Raw genomic sequence first — 16456 nt, 5'->3', positions numbered from 1 at the left:
AAGTTTCTCTCGTAAACATTAAACACATCAGAAAATTTACAGTACAGTTTTGAGCAAGAAAGTTTATATGAGTCTTTCATGAACAAATTCCATATACTAAACTTCACTTACATTTTTTAAATAGAAGCCTGAGCACTCCAGTGTAATAGTCATAATAATCCTATTTCACATATTCAGAAAGACTACATTATAGGCTCCTGAGTGAGTATAATCTAAAGTATCATAAAAACAAATGTGATTATACCTATCATGTAACTGATAAAATAACAGCACAACAATTTAGGCTGCATACATTCTTCCATAATCCACACAGAAGGAAACATGAGGTTTGCATTTACTATATACTCACCCTGACTGTTCACCTTTAAGACTACAGTAATATATTACTATAATAATACTTCACCTCATCAGGGCATCCATCTGGTCTTGGAAGTCGTCCATTGTTCTTCAAAAGCTCTATCAAATGAAATACAATCATCTGCCCTTGTTTATCATTGCCAATCATGCGCATGAATTCCTGAAACAGAAGGCCAAGTATCATAAATAAGATGTGAAAGGGAAAAAAATATGCTGCAAAATCATTACCCTGGGAAAACTCTTTATAAGACAAACCTCGAAAATTCTATGAATAGTATATTAAATAGCAAAGATAAAATTATAAATGACAATTTCTGATAATATATCAACAATCACCATTCATTTGGGAGGAGCGGGGCGGGGGGAGGGTGGGGAGGGGAGAAACTAGGATTATAGATATATGATTTAAAGTTATAAATTAAAATCTTGTTTTATGTTATGAACTATAATCTGATGATTATCCACTTTTAGAAGATCAAATCTTACTGCTAATTCTAAAGAGATCCGTGAAATGTTTAAATTTGGATGCTTTGAAAAACCCCTGTCAAGTAAAAAGCAAACAATAACATTATAAAATGTTATATATATACATAAATGTTGTTACATATAATAACATTATGAAATGCATAAAAAAGATTAACTGGATTAGTCAGTAATTAAAGGCTAGAAATTAATTAAACTCAGGTAAAAATAAACAAATAAGTCTTGCTAGCCAAAAGTCAACATAACCCTGAAAGTAGACCAAAAAAAAATTATCTCAGATTGCCAGAGATCTAAAGTAAACAAGAAAATACTATTAATGGAAAATAATTTTTAAGCATAACGTAAAGGGATTGTTTTTTCTTCCAGCGCTACATAAGTGTCCTTAATGGTGATAATACAAAGATGTGAAATAACTGCTGGTAGAATGTGCGAATGCCAAAGTCAGTGATACAAGTAACAGTTACAATGATGATGACATGCTGCTTTGTCAAATTGATAAAAATAAATTTTTCTTAATACATACTAAGAGAGCTACCTGGCTCTGATCATAAAATCACGAACACACAAAATGTTTATTTACTCAAAGCATATTCCATGACTTACTACATTACTTTCCACTTCATAGTCCTTTTGAAAAACTCCACGTGTGCATTGTTTGGTATCAGACAAGGAAAGCTGTCCCTGCTTTGAGAATTTTTTCTCCACTGCATGCGTCTGTACAGATTAGGGTTTGAGCTGCTGGAAAGGAGCTCTGCAAAGAAGGACCTGGGTGTTCTGGTGGATGGCAGGTTGCCCATAAGTCAAGAGAGTGCCCTTGCAGCCAAGAAGGCCAATGGTATCCTGGCATGCAATAAAGAGTACGGTCAGCAGGTCAAGGAGGGTAAACCCCCTACTTCTAGTCTGCCCAGATGAGGATACACCTGAAGTACTGGGCTCCTCAGTTCAAGAGGGACGGGGAACTTTTAGACAGAGTCCAGTGGAGAGCCACAAAAATTATTAGGGGCTGGGAGCATCTCTCTTACGAGGAAAGGCTGAGAGACCTGGGACTGTTAGGCTGAAGAATAGAAGACTGAAGGGGAATCTTGTCAGTACTTGTAAATATTTAATAGGAGGGAGGTAAGTGGATGGGGCCAGGCTCTTTTCAGTGGTGACCAGTGACAGGACAAGGAACACAAACTATAACCCAGGAAGTTCTACCTGAACATGAGAAACAACTACTGAGAGAGTGACAGAACAGGCTGCCTGGAGAGGTTGTGGAGTCTCCTTCTCCAGAAGAAGTGAAAGCCAACCAGAATTCCTGTGTAATCTACTCTGGTGAATATGCTTAAGCAAGGGGTAGCAACTAGGTGATCACTAGATCATTCCTATGATTCTGTGGTTCTGTGATTCACCAGACCAGGGTGAAAGGGACCTCAAGGATCATGAATCTTCAATACCCCTGCCACATGCAGGGCCACCAACCTCCACATTTAATACTAGACCAGGCTGCCCAGGGCCCCATCCAACCTGGCGTTGAACACCTCAAGGGACAGGGCATTCTCAACTTCTCTGGGCAGCCTGTTCCAGCACCTCACCACTCACTCTGTAAAGAATTTCCCCCTGACATCCAATCTAAATCTCCCCTCCCTCAACTTAAACCCATTTCCCCTTGTCCTGAAGTTATCTACCCTTTCAAAGAGTTGATTTCCCTCCTGTTTTTAGGCTCCATTTAGGTACTGAAAGGCTGCAATGAGGTCACCTTGCAGCCTTCTTTTCTCCAGGCTGAACAAGGCCAGCTTCCTCAGCCAGTCTTCATAGAGGAGGTGTTCCAGTCCCCTGATCATCTTTGTGGCTCTCCTCTGGATCCTCTCCAACAATTCCTAGTCTTCCTTGTACTGGGGGCACCAGACCTGGACACAGTACACCAGATGGAGCCTCACAAGAGCAGAATAGAGGGGGACAATCACCTCCCTGTCCCTGCTGGCCACCCCTCTTCTGATGGAACCCAGGACATCATTTGCCTTCCAAGCGTAAGGGTACACTGCTGGCTCATGTTAAGCTTTTCATCTATCAAGACCCCCAGGTCCTTCTCTGCAGGGTTGCTCTCAAGGACCACTCCTTCCAATCTGCATGGATGCCTGGGATTCCTCCGGCCCAAGTGCAAAACTCTGCACTTTGCCATGTTGAACCTCATCAGGTTCACCCAGGCCCACCTTTCTAGCCTGTTGAGGTCCCTCTGACTGGTTCTGAATAGATTCCTTGAAAGCTTTTGTGATTGCATAAAATTACTAAGTTCTACTGATGTTGATGTAGAGGTCTGTCAAATACATTTTCCCTACAATCATTGTTTGCTTCTCAGAACTACATTTGCCAGGACTGAGACACTGGTGAACGGTGAAGACAGCTCTAGTAAACAATTGAGTTACCTCTCCTCTGTAATGCCTGCAGGGCAATTCTAGGTAAAAGTAACATTATGAACTTCATTTCCAACTGGAGAGCTGTTCTTCAGTAGTAGTACTTTCCTCCATTTAGTGTGTATCTTTAAAGACTTGTCAACAGTTTGCGAGAAAAGAAAAACTCCCTTTCCTTTCTGAGCTTCAGTTAATTAGCTTGGGTTTTACTAAGATAACAGAGTAACTTTAAGAGTTACCTCACTTAAACCAACTTAAGGTTGAAGTATTTGCTTGTCTGGATCTTAGATTTAGGGTGGTATTAAAAATACTTGTAATATTACAGTGGAACAGTTTCACCTGGGATCTCTCTATAAAGAATGAGAAAGATAAGTCTCTAATTAGATATTTTCAAATCTTTTCAAACAGCTGGAAGTTACAGAGCAGATTAAGTTTGAACAGACTGTTTTCCAGATAATCTTTGCATTTTACCCCTAGATGCTAATGCTTCTCAGCACGTTGCTGTTTACATTTGGATGTTGTCTCAAACATGAAGATACGCTCCAGAAAAGGCTCAATAAATATCAACCTATCTAAATACAGAAAAAATCCATACACTTTTTTTTTTAATAAACAAATAAAAATCTCTGGGAAAAAATAATTAAGTACTTACAGCTGGTGGACTTTTGCTCTTTTCAATGTAAGTGAAGAGTTCATACAAGACCACACCAAAACTCCATACATCTGAAGCCACGGAAAATTTGCTCTCTGTCAGAGACTCTGGAGCATACCTGCAACACATGGTAAAAATATTGTTCTGCATCACTTGCATCTTTCCAGTTTTGAAGATATTTCTTTGAATAGGACTCTTTTTTTTTCATGAGTAAAGTATTTTTTGTTCATAGGCACTACCTGCACTAGTAAAAGTGAACAAGTATTCTGATAATAGTGGTTAACTGGTACATAAGAACTGATATTTTTCCTGCGTCTAGTGAGGGTAAACAACATTTCAACATGGTAAGGACTGGAAATAAAAACACTTATAACCAATAAGTATCTTTCCACCACCTTCAATACGCTTTGAATTGTGTCCCATGTATTTGTGGGCTTAATTTTATTCAGATCTATAACATCTACTGTTAATGCTATTTTATATTATTTTATTTACCCCTTAAGTATTATATTTTAAGGTCATCTATGGCAGCTATATACACTAAAATCACAAGTACGAAGTGACATTTTGAATACACACAAGTACGTACTCCAAATGCAGCTGTATTAGATTTACCTGACAAGTTTTTGGTAGCAAGAGACTGCAGGGGGGCCTCTGTGAGCAGAGCCCAGTAGCTGCCCCATGGCAGATCAGAGCCAACTCCAGCTGCTCCAGCAAGAACCTGCCACTGCTAGAGCTGAGCTATGAGCAACACTGAATGTGCCTCTGTGAGATTAACTGGTAAAACTGCTGCACAACAGCAGCCGGGTGAGGGGAATGAAGAAAGTGTGAGAGAAGCAGCCTTGCAGAACCCAAAGTGCAGAAGGATGGCAGGTGCTCCAGGTGCGGAGCAGAAGTTCCAGGCAGCTCAGGATCAGCTCATGGTAGAGTAGGCTGTCCCCCTGCAGCCCATGAACACCATGCAGAGCAGATATCCGCATGCAGCAACAGAAGAGCCGAAGGTGTAGCAGTGGATGTGACTAAAGAAGGCTGAAGCCCATGAAAAGCCCCTGAAGAAGCAGCCTCAGGCCATTGCTGCAGTCCAAGGAGCCTGCGGTGAGGCAGGAGGGCTTGGGGAGCAGCCACCTTTGGGTACCTGAGCTAGAGCAGCCCACTCCTCCAGGATATGCCTCATGGTTCATTTACTTTAACATTCAGCCTAATACTTTATCCTTGCTAACTCGTCTGTGCGATTTAACTCCACTTGGCCAACAGATGGTTCACCCAACAGATCTCAGCTAGAAGATACATATTTTTGTTTAAGGGTCCAAAACTCACAGAAGCCCACTCCTCAGTAAGCTTTCTAGATTTCTTTCATCTCTGAATACATTCCCTGTGGCATTATTATTTAACTTTTTAACTACAATCTTTGCAGTTTTTTTTTTTTGTTGTTGTTTTGTTTTTGTTTTTTTTTGGGGGGAGGAAGAATATGCATAAAGTTAGGAATTCTGAATGTTGTTCTGTAAAAGCAAGTATCATGCATGTGACTTTCACAATGCTTTAAAAACAGATTTGGAAACCGCATATCATAATTCCACAATATGTAAAACAGTTGTCTGAAACCATAAAGCTGAAAATATGTCATGATTTCATATATTGAGAGAAGACTTACCAAAATATAGGGCTTTCACCAGGTTCTTTCACTTTGTAGTACTCCTTATCTTGTGGCAAGACTTTAGTCAATCCAAAATCTCCAATTTTAACTCTGTTCTCATTCTCCACTAAGATATTTCTTGTTGCTAAATCCCGGTGAACATATCTTTTTGTACCCAGATATTCCATGCCCTAAGCATAAGGTTCACAAACACAACAGAAAAGAAAACTATTTTTAAGTGGTTGCACTATCTTTAAAGGGATGAATCAAGCTCAAAGTTAAAATCAAAGAGAATGTATCAAAATCAGAGTACTTGAATTTTTGATTTCTCTATTAAGTTAATCTTTCAAATACAGGACTCTCCTTAACTGAAGGCAGCTAGATAGAGAATCTTTCTCATCAAAGTGTTTTATGATTATGTAGCTAGATGGCTGTTACAGCTCCTTTCCATACCCAACTGCAGTTTGCCAGTACTAGGCAAAAATAAATGAAGTCTAGGCTAATCTACATGATGCAGGGCAGATAAGAAGCCTGTCCTTTCATTAGCTGTTTGAATTAACCTTCTTTCCAGACATTTTTCACATCTTCTTTCCTAATTTCATTATAAAACTTTATCTTACAAGTCCTTGAACATGACAACTATTCTCTGGCTGTATTCATATTTGTAAATCTTTCTCCTTTTTATTGACCATTATCCTCTATCACAGCTCTCCTTTTACTGTATCTTGTGTAATGGCAACCCAAGAAACGATAATCTGAAGTTATCATATTTTGCTGCTGTTGCTGATCCCTTCTTCCCAATACATTCTGGTTTTGCAATTAATTGAACGCAGAAGCCAGTGTGTGAAGAGACAATAAAGATAAGGTATTACATCATTAAAAAAAAAAAAAAAAAACTTGCTTACACAGCAATAAATGGTGAACAGAAACTGACAATGTGGTATTAAGAGAGTCTTGATTCTCATACATGGAAGGAAACACAAAGCAGGCTGTCAGTTTCACAATTTCATAAAGAAACACGGCAACACAACAGAAAAAGCAATAAATGATGTTCTAGAATGCTAAATTCAAACATTTGTGGCATAAACATTATATTTTTAATGCCAAAAGATTGGTCTTTTCCCTTTTTAAGTGAGAAACCTCTGAAAAGTATAACTTGGAAGTCTACTTCCTCTCAATCTCATGCTACCTCTCTGTACCAGTAGGTGGCAACACTGTATAAACAGAACATACCACTTCAAAACTGTTTAGAACGGACGTCTTCTCCATTATCTAAGTTACCATTTGCTATCTTGAAAAATAGTAGTATTAAATACTGTACCAAAAATAGTCCTTAATTTTCTCTGATACTAGTGACTTTCCTGTTAGAATAGCCATTTTCCAGCCTCAGAGACATATTTACTTGAAATCATGCAAATTTTGAGTGGAAATCATAATCTTCTGACATTACACTAGCAGTGACGTCAAGTTCAGTGACACTGTTCAAATGTTTTCACCTTTACTATTCAACTGCTAGGTGTGGGACCCTCCAGCAAGGTGTGGGGCCCTTTAAGCATTATGAGGTGGAAAACAAAATTACTCCCACCCTCTTACCAGGAAGAATTAAGAAAACGTAGTGTCAAAAGAGGAAAAAAAGAACAGCCTCAAAACCAGAGAAGCGTTGAGAATCTAATTTTGTTGTTTGCTGAGTTGTTTCTTTTTTTTTTTTTTTTTTTAATTCGACTGCGGAATTCTATTGCTTGCCACCAGAAAAGCAGAACTAGTGACACGAGCTGCATCACATTATAGCTGCAATGATTTGCATCTACAGAAATGTCACAATTAGCAAATGCCACCTCTGAAAACACTGCTTTTCACAGTATGAGAAACACAAATCAGGACATTTATCTCAGTTCTCAGTAAGGAACCAAATACACTGCAAGCAAGCACACTTATCTTAACCTTTTAGTTTGGTAATGTCTTCATTTCTCTCATATGTACTTGAAATAAGAAGGCGGCTGAAGATGAAAAAGACTTTCAGCTAAGAAACTAGCAGGCAAAACAAACAAACCAAAAAAAGTAACGGAAATGCACATGAGGCAGAAGAGACTTCAGACACTGAAGTTCGTGAAAGAACAAATCACGAGAGAAGCAGAAAAGGAAAGGAGAAGAGGTGAAAAGCTAAAAGTATTTCGATCTCATTTTAGTAATACTATGTACTCATTTTTAATATGTAGTAATAATTTGTAACTGAGTGCTTTTGCCAGATTTAAGTCTGCTTTGAATACACTTATCTTAAAACAGATTCCAAACTAAGCACAGACTCACTAGCTCTTTGAGATTTTATCCAGAGGGAAATAAAACATTAGGTCCCATGAGGAAAAAAAACAAGTTGTTCTGAAGCAAAATAATACAGTAGAAATACTTAGTACAATCAAAATAACTTCTGCTTTACAGGTAGCACAATAACATTAAGGCGAAGTAAAATACACACATTAATACTTAGGCTTTGCTTCCCTTAGAAGTCAAAAGAGATACTTCTTTATACGTTCTATACATGGTTTTCTAGTACTTATACGGAGCTTGTAAGCAGGAGGGAAATCATCTTTTCAAGTAGATAGTGGGAGGACACAGGAGAACAATTTTGAACTAAAAGAGGAGAGATTTAGACTAGATGCCAGGGAAATTTTTCGTGGAGAGGATAGTGAAGTGTTGGCAGTCTGTCCAGAAAAGCCATGGATGCCCCAGCCCTGGAGGTATTCCAAGGCCAGGATGGATGGGGTCTTGGGCAGCCTGATCTAGACGCTTGATTCAGTGGTTGGCAACCCTGCAGAGGGGTTGGAACAAGATCATCTTTAAGGTCCCTTCCAACTAAAGTAATTCTATATTCTATATTGACTTCCCAAATTCTGACAGTGTTTGCCCATGTTGATTACATGAAAGCACAAGTTTTCTCACATAATTATTGGCAAAATGCAAATTCTAACTTCCTTCCTCCTAGATGGTACTTAGAGATAAGTCATTTGATCTGTTGTTTTGATTTTACATTGACAGTCTGCATACCTGCAGTATTTCAACATTTCTCTCATATTTGTGCATACATGTGCACACAAAATGTCCTGAAAGTGAAAGGCACAAGTCTACTAGATATGACAATACGTAATGGCTATACACCCTGAAGAATACGCATTAATTTACCGTTTCCTTGTTTGAAATGGAAATCATGGAAATTTAAAATATTTCTTATGTGTCTTAAAATAGGAAGGGAGTGTGTGTGTGTGTCCGTCTACCTATCTTTCTTTCTTTTTTTTTTTTATTAAAGGTAATAAACCTGCAGTGAAATCTGAAGCATCCATAGTTTCTCATATCTAAAACACAACAATAGCATAAATCTAAGGCAGACATACTTTTTCCTTCTGAGGTAGTAAGACATAGGTTAATAAGATTAGATACCTGTCTTCCTTTTCAGAAATCATGAAGTATTTTCAATGTCAGCCAGTGAGACTGAATTATTACAGTTTTGGGCACTTTTATAGCCCCTAGCTCTTCACACAGAAATCAGGTACCTTCCCGCCACTAGATCAAAATGCCAATGTTATTTACTTAATATTAATTAATTAAAAATTAAAAATAATATTATTTACTTATAAAATGACGATATTACTAATATTGTCAAACTGTTATAGATATTCATCTCTAAAAGTCACTAAGTCTATATAAGAAATATCAGTTATGGTATCCCATGAACAGTTTGCTTGAATGAGTACACTAAATCCTTCGAAATTTTAATGCAGCTTTCATTAGAGAAAAAAGAGATTTTAATTCTTCTGAATAAGTCTATATGCCTCATAAATATAAATGACCCTCAAAATATAATTCTCCCTCAATCAGTATACAGATCAATGTCAGCATGCTGCATTAAGGATTACAAAGATACTCAGAATTTTTTCAAGTTCTTGAATCTGAGTACACCTTACTATCTTTTTTAGCGTTATGTTTTACTAGCTGCCTAACACAATTAAAAAATATATACCAAAACAACTAATTTCTGAATGAAATGAGTAGATGCAAATTTGTCAAAAAATACAAGCCATCTGAAAACTCTCTTACCTTGCATATCTGAGATGCATATAGTAAAAGCTTTTTGTGATCCAATCTCTCTTTGTGTTTCTGCAGATAATCCCGTAAACTTCCATACGGTAGATATTCCATAATTAACCTCAGATTCCTACGACCTTTTACAACAACAAATAAAATACTTCATGTCACTTTTCAGTGCAAAGTTTTGAAACAGGTTTTTACAAGTGAATAGAAGTAATAGAAAAGTCTCACTAACAAAAATGCATTTTACTGTATGCTCATTAGTGTGCAATTTTTCATCTGTTATTTGCATCTGATATGGAAATGCCATTTATTTAAACATGACCACAATGTGTATATGCTTAATATTCAACATCTCATAAAAACTAATATTGCCAAAAGTAAAGCACAAGTGCCACTTGTGTATACCTGTGTTTACATACTCATTCTTTTTGCTGAGGTAAAACTCAGAATGACAACTGACATCAACTAGTTAGCAATTTAACAATCTTCAAAACTTAATCTGATTTTGAACACTTTTTTTTTTTTTAAACAATCAGATCTTGCACAAAACTTGTGCTTTCACTCAATTTCAACATCATCAGCAATTCATTCAAATATATATGTTTCTGAGACTTTCTCCTTCTTAGTCATTTATTATACAGTTGTACAAAAAATGGTATTATCCACTCTCAGACATCACATTAAAGGAAAAATAAGAATAGTTAAAAAAAATGATTTCGTTTTCTTATTTACCCCCAGATTCATTGCTTTTAGACAAAGCAACTAGGTAACAGACCTATCAGTCAAAACAGCCCGTTCTTTAAAAATCATAAAATTATGCTACGAGCTGACTGAATAAAGAAAATTCATCCTGCAATGAAAAGCTGTACATAGCAGATTTTTCTTCCTTTGGAAAAGTCACTAGGCAATGGCTTTTGTAAACATCTCCCTGAATTTCTTGCAGTATACATGCTTAGTTATGCAACTTAAGGCGTATTCAACATAGCACATACCTGCACTGTAGCAAACTCCTTTATATTTAACAATGTTATCATGCTGCAGAGATTTAAGTATTTCAATTTCTCTTTCAAAGTCCCTAAGGTGCTCCTCTGTACTATGTTGCAGCTTTTTCACAGCCACCACCTCCCCAGTATTATCCTGTAGGGGATCATACCGGCACATCTCAACACTGCCAAAGTTTCCCTAGATCATAAACAGAAATACTTGAATTAAAAAATGAGTCCACATTATTCTCTCTTCTATAAATTCCTCAGTGCTCACTGCAGTATAACACTGAAGTGATATAATGTTTTATGTAACATTTACTATATTATTATTTATGTAATAATTATTTAAGTGAAATATCACAAAATCACCATGAAAGAAGTTAAGAGTAAAGGATCACTCTCCACCATTCTTCAGCAATCCCGCCTAACCAAGGATGTCCCGGTGGATTGGAGACTAGCAAACGTGACGCCTATCTTCAAAAAGGGCCAGAAAGATGATCCCGGGAGCTACAGACCTATCAGTCTCACCGCGGTGCCTGGGAAGGTTATGGAAAGGATAATTTTGGGTGCCAACATGGACCAATTACAGGTCAACCAGGGAATCAGGCCCCGTCAGCATGGGTTTCTGAATGGTAGATCCTGTCTGACAAACCTGATTTCATTCTATGACAAGGTGACCCGCTTAGTGGACGAGGGTCAGGCTGTCGATGTGGTCTGTCTGGACTTCAGTAAAGCGTTTTACACTGTCCCCCATAACATTCTCGTGAAGAAGCTGGCTGCCCATGGTTTGCATGGGTGTACACTCTGCTGAGTGAAACACTAGCTGGATGGCCAGGCCCAAAGAGCTCTGGTCAGCGGAGTTAAATCCAGTTGGCGGCTGGTCATGAGTGGTGCCTTCCAGGGCTTGGTACTGGGACTGCTTCTATTTAACATCCATATTAATGATCTTGTTGAGGGGATGGAGTGCACCCTCAGTAAGTTTGCAGATGACACCAAGTTGGAAGGCAGTGTTGATCTGCCTGAGGGGAGAAAGGCACTGCAGAGGGACCTGGACAGACTGGATCGATGGGCCAAGGTTAATGGCATGAGTTTCAATAGGGCCAAGTGTCAGGGTCCTGCATTTTGGTCACAACAACCCCAGGCAACCCTACAGGCTTGGGGAGGTGTGGCTGGAAAGCTGCCTGATGGAAAGGGACCTTGGTGTTCTAATGGACAGTCGGTTGAACACGAACCAGCAGTGTGCCCAGGTGGCCAAGAAGGCCAATGGCATCCTGGCTTGTATCAGGAATGGTGTAGTGAGCAGGACAAAGGAAGTAATCCTGCTGCCATACACTTGACATTGTTGAGGCCTCACCTCGAGTACTGTGTTCAGTTTTGGGTACCTCAGTACAGAAAGGACATTGAGGAGCTGGAGCAAGTCCAAAGAAAGGCAACAAGGCTAGTGAAGGGCTTGGAGAATATGCCATATGGAGAAGGAGACTGAAGGAACTGGAGTTGTTTAGTCTGGGGAAAAAAAAGGCTGAGGGGAGACCTTATTGCTCTCTTCCAATCTGAAAGGTGCTTACAGTGAGAGCAGGTTGGTCTCTTCTCACTGGTGATAGGATGAAGGGAAATGGCCTTACGTCGCACCAGGGAGAATTTAGGCCTGATAACAGGAAACACTTCACTACAGAAAGAGTTGTTAAGCACTAGAATAGGCTCCTCAGGGAGGTTGTTGAGTCACCATCCTTGAATGTGTTTAATTTAGTGGAGGGTTGTTAGATTTAGGGTAGTTTGGTTAGGTCGTGGTTGGACTCTATGATCTTTAATGTCTTTTCCAATCTGAGCGATTCTATCACAGTGACATTTCTGCAGCAACTATCTGTGAGAAACACGCACTATGAAAGGATGTGAACAGCACTGGAAAAAAAGGAGGGCAAGGAGAGGACAGTGATATCCATTCATTTTCTCCTCTTTCTGCACAGATTTCTGCTTAACTCTCATAATGCCCACTGGGATGCTCTTTTCCTGCATTTATAAAGAACTACACATTAAGACTTCTTCTGGTTCATGGTTCTCCTTTGTTTTTCAGTAGTTTTTCTTCCATTCTCCGTTCTACTTTCTTCCTCTCTACTCTTTTTATCTTCCTTTTTGCAGTCATCACCTGCAACTCCCTTCCTTTCCCTACTCTACACTGTTTATAGCCAACAATCACCTACAAATAGAAGCAGTTCTGCCACTTTGTTTTCAGGTTTTGTCACTTACAGAGACAAGTGGACATGTAGATACACATCAGTAACTGATATAAAAAAGTGAGAAACCAGTCTGGAATAATGGTATTTAGTCCAACTGACATAACTTCATTGAAGTCATCTGTCTGTGCACGTTTTCCACAGCTAAGCTGCAATGACTTGCAAAACATTGTAACCAAATGCTAATTTCTAAAGCTTAAAAAGTTTGAGGCCCACAGGTATCTCAAAGATACCTCAAATTATATAGTTTTATAGAGATTATATAGATATCTCAAATTATTGAGTTTTGGGTCCTTGTATTCAGAGTCCCATCCCCACTCCCCCCTCCTCCCCCCCCCAAAAAAAACAAAAAAACCAAAACAATAGCCTCCTGGTTTCTATACAAGATTGTTCTGGAACAATTGTAAATGAATCCCAAATATAAAAACTGACAAACAAAAAATTGTCAGATGCAGCTCTGCACTGGAAATATTAAGCCTCTCCTGGTGAATGGATTCAACATAAAAAACCTTTCTTCTGTCTAAAACCATCAAACAAGTTTCTTTCAAATCTTTTTTTCCATTGTGCTCAGATATTTCTTGAATTATTTATTTATGTATTGGAAGTATCCAGTGTTACTAATGTATATAGGTTCATTAGAAGATAATTGAAAAAGGTAGCTATTTCTTAGGCAATTTGAGAATTTCCAAATACACTACCTTGCCAAGTTGCTGTAAAAACTTAAGATGTCTCTCTTCAAATTGTGTTGGGTCCCGATCTTCAAAGGCCCCAGAAAATCCAAGAGCTCCAGTTCGTATATTCGGCAACATATCATTTTCTGTCAGTAACTCATAATCTGAGGTGTAGGAGGAAGAGAAGAAGGATGAAGAAAGAAAAGAGAGGCAAACAGGAGAATGAAACAAACTTACTACAGTGCATCTTTTACCTAACCCTAACCCTAGGCGTACTCTGAGATTAGTAGAATAATAACAACTTCCTTTATTTCTACACAGTAATTTGCAGTCATGAAGACAATGAGGTATTACCAAACAGTCAAGTAGCTTGACTCATAACAAGTCTTGCTGTAATTTCAAAATACTTTTTTTTTTTTTTAAATAAAGATCTACTGAACTTAAATTCAGCAGCTATTGCACAATGACTCTGTTATAGAGGGAAGAAATGAAAACTTGGGCTTTTGCTAATGTGCATCTTCCATTTAGTAAAATATTTCTTACTTTTCAGAGATAAGAAAGACCTTTGCAAATGCATTTGGCTAGGAGACTAGAACAGTTAAGATAGACATTAATCATCACTCAAAGCATTATTTTTATTTCATACTAACTTTTAATATATTCTTTTTTACAACAAACTAAGCAGCAGTAATGTAGTATTCTATGGAGTTGGAGAGTGGTTGTAGGCCAAAATACTGAAATGGGAGGCACCATAAAAAATGCTATCCTTTTACACCACAGACTCAGACTCACCAGGAGTGAACAAACTGTTCAAGTCACGTATAATTGCCCTAAATGATGGCCTGAAATCTGGCTCATAATCCATACAGTTGTTTATAAGATTTGCTAGCTCTGTCCAGTTGGGGGCAGGAAGCTGGTGTCTATCTTCATAAAACTGTAGTTTCTGGAATAGAATGGAGAAAAGCCTTTTTACCATACAACCATGAAGAGTTCTAATAGCTATGATATTCTGAGCAGTGAAAAAATACAGCTCTCAACCTAGATTTATCACCTCACCAACATGCACGAATGACCAACTGACTGGCTGTTTAGAAAGACTAGCATAATTTAGAGAAATGAGTTGAAAAGCTCCAAGGCAGTTACTGGTGGAAGATAAGAAAACAGAAGAAGGTATCTCCTTTGTCCGTAATCTCATTAAACCCAAATGTGTTAAATTCAGCAGAAAATTTTATCCATTTGTGAGCTGAGTTTTACAAACTAAACGTAAAAAAGCTTCACTGGCACTAAAAAAGATTGTGAGTTAATAAAAGAGATGAGGGCATCTTCTGAAAAACACAAATGTCTAAAAGCTCTGTCTAAAGACGATCTTGAAATTTTTTCTAAGAACTGATTACAACACCTGAGAAATTGGACAAGGCTTTGTTAGAAAAACAGCCGATTTATAATAATAATCCTACATATCATTACAAAAAAATGGTAACTTCTGCTCACTTCCAAATAAAAATTAAAGATATAAGAAATAATATTTTTATGGAATATATTTCTGCTTAACACCCCCATCCCTTGAGCTCCTGAGGCAACACTAATATTTCTGTTTTAAATAAAATAGAATTGTCAGCAACACACACCATCTTACAGGTTCTAGGTATCTAGGTATTCATTTACAGCATAACTAGAATTATGCCAACCGAAGGTCATACTCATTTTTAGGAAAGCTTTTTTTTTTCTTTTTTTCTTTTTTCTTTTTAACTGAGATAAGGTTATAACAAAAGAAAAGAAGTGTGGGCAAGATAATTCTGGGATATCTGAACTTTGTCCCCACAAGAATAAAAAATTAACAATGTAAAAGTAATGCTTAATTCATCACTTACGATCATTGTCTATCAGACAATGTAATGTTTCTTATAGTGGTTATGGGCCACACCATTTTGCATGCTGATTGGTTACAACAGCAGATGTTTTAAAGTATCCAAAGAACTGCCACTACTGCAGATCCAGTGACACTTACTCTTGAAGAATCGAGAGCGCTCAGAGGTTTATCTCCTCCACTGCAGATTTCCCATAAAGTGGTACCAAAACTCCACTTATCTGTAGCTAGGCTTAGTTGTTTGGGGTTCTCAATACATTCAGGTGGAACCCATGGTATTCTCTCAAGAAGAACTGTGTAGTCATGCAAAGAAAACATTATGTTAAGATCAGTAATAAAACCACACAATTCTGAAACACATTTGATTAAGTAAAAATGGTTTTAGTATACACAGTTATTTCATTTTGTAAGATGTTTTTAATATCTTTCCAAGTTTCTGTTCTTTTCTTGAAACTACAGATTATCTACAGAAATAATACTTTTGAATCAGTAATACTAATGAATACTTATGAATTAAGTTCTAGAAAACTAATACTTATGAATACTTAGGAAAACGTATATTCAGAAGATCATTAGTTTTACTATCGAATTAGACTAATGTTTAAAAAAATACTTTTCTAACCTCATTTCCACACTATATTTTTGTTTTGGCTTTAATATTTTCCCCCAAATTATCAAGATTTAATAGCTGTCGTGAAGGAACTAGATAGCAAACAGCCAAAAGTACTTTACTGTTTGTTGATACATTATGGCACAGCGGTATAAAGTAACCATAGTGAGCGATTTCCCACTTTATGATTTTTGAGCTTTTAATAGTGAGTCTAGTAACAAGTTGAAAGTCAATTTGTTTTCTGATTCTATCTTAGAATATGGTATTTTTAAGGTTAGTGAAGGCTTTGTGTGTTAAAAGAGTGAAAAATTATTGGACTGTAAGTCCTATGCTGCCTACAGTCTCTTAGATGTGTTGTATCTTCTGCATAAAATTAGCAAGTCTAAAATGTGTTCATTTTTCAAAAAAAATTTATGAAGACTCAGAAATGGATAAGAAGTTTACTTCTGTTTCATTAGCATAAGGACCTTGCACACACTTTATGCTTCTTTCA

General features: G+C 37.5%; 1 protein-coding gene across 4 annotated transcripts in view; it reads right to left on the bottom strand.

Annotated features, from left to right (window-relative positions):
• Nucleotides 1–16456, bottom strand: part of JAK2 (Janus kinase 2) — a 93213-nt gene that overhangs the window by 8067 nt on the left and 68690 nt on the right. For all 4 annotated transcript variants that reach the window (XM_085212972.1, XM_085212970.1, XM_085212969.1 and 1 more), the window contains 8 exons: nucleotides 15495–15646; nucleotides 14279–14429; nucleotides 13514–13650; nucleotides 10591–10780; nucleotides 9605–9729; nucleotides 5534–5706; nucleotides 3883–4000; nucleotides 404–517 (listed from right to left, as the gene is read on the bottom strand). In XM_085212972.1, coding sequence (XP_085069098.1) covers nucleotides 404–517; nucleotides 3883–4000; nucleotides 5534–5706; nucleotides 9605–9729; nucleotides 10591–10780; nucleotides 13514–13650; nucleotides 14279–14429; nucleotides 15495–15646 — 1160 coding nt within the window. The remainder of the gene's footprint in view (nucleotides 1–403; nucleotides 518–3882; nucleotides 4001–5533; nucleotides 5707–9604; nucleotides 9730–10590; nucleotides 10781–13513; nucleotides 13651–14278; nucleotides 14430–15494; nucleotides 15647–16456) is intronic.

Source organism: Meleagris gallopavo, chromosome Z (genome assembly GCF_905368555.1).
Source record: "Meleagris gallopavo chromosome Z, MGAL_WU_HG_1.1, whole genome shotgun sequence".
Lineage (NCBI taxonomy): Eukaryota > Metazoa > Chordata > Aves > Galliformes > Phasianidae > Meleagris > Meleagris gallopavo.
The sequence above is the reverse complement of the archived record's forward strand: the minus strand, read 5'-3'. Positions and strand labels throughout refer to the sequence as shown.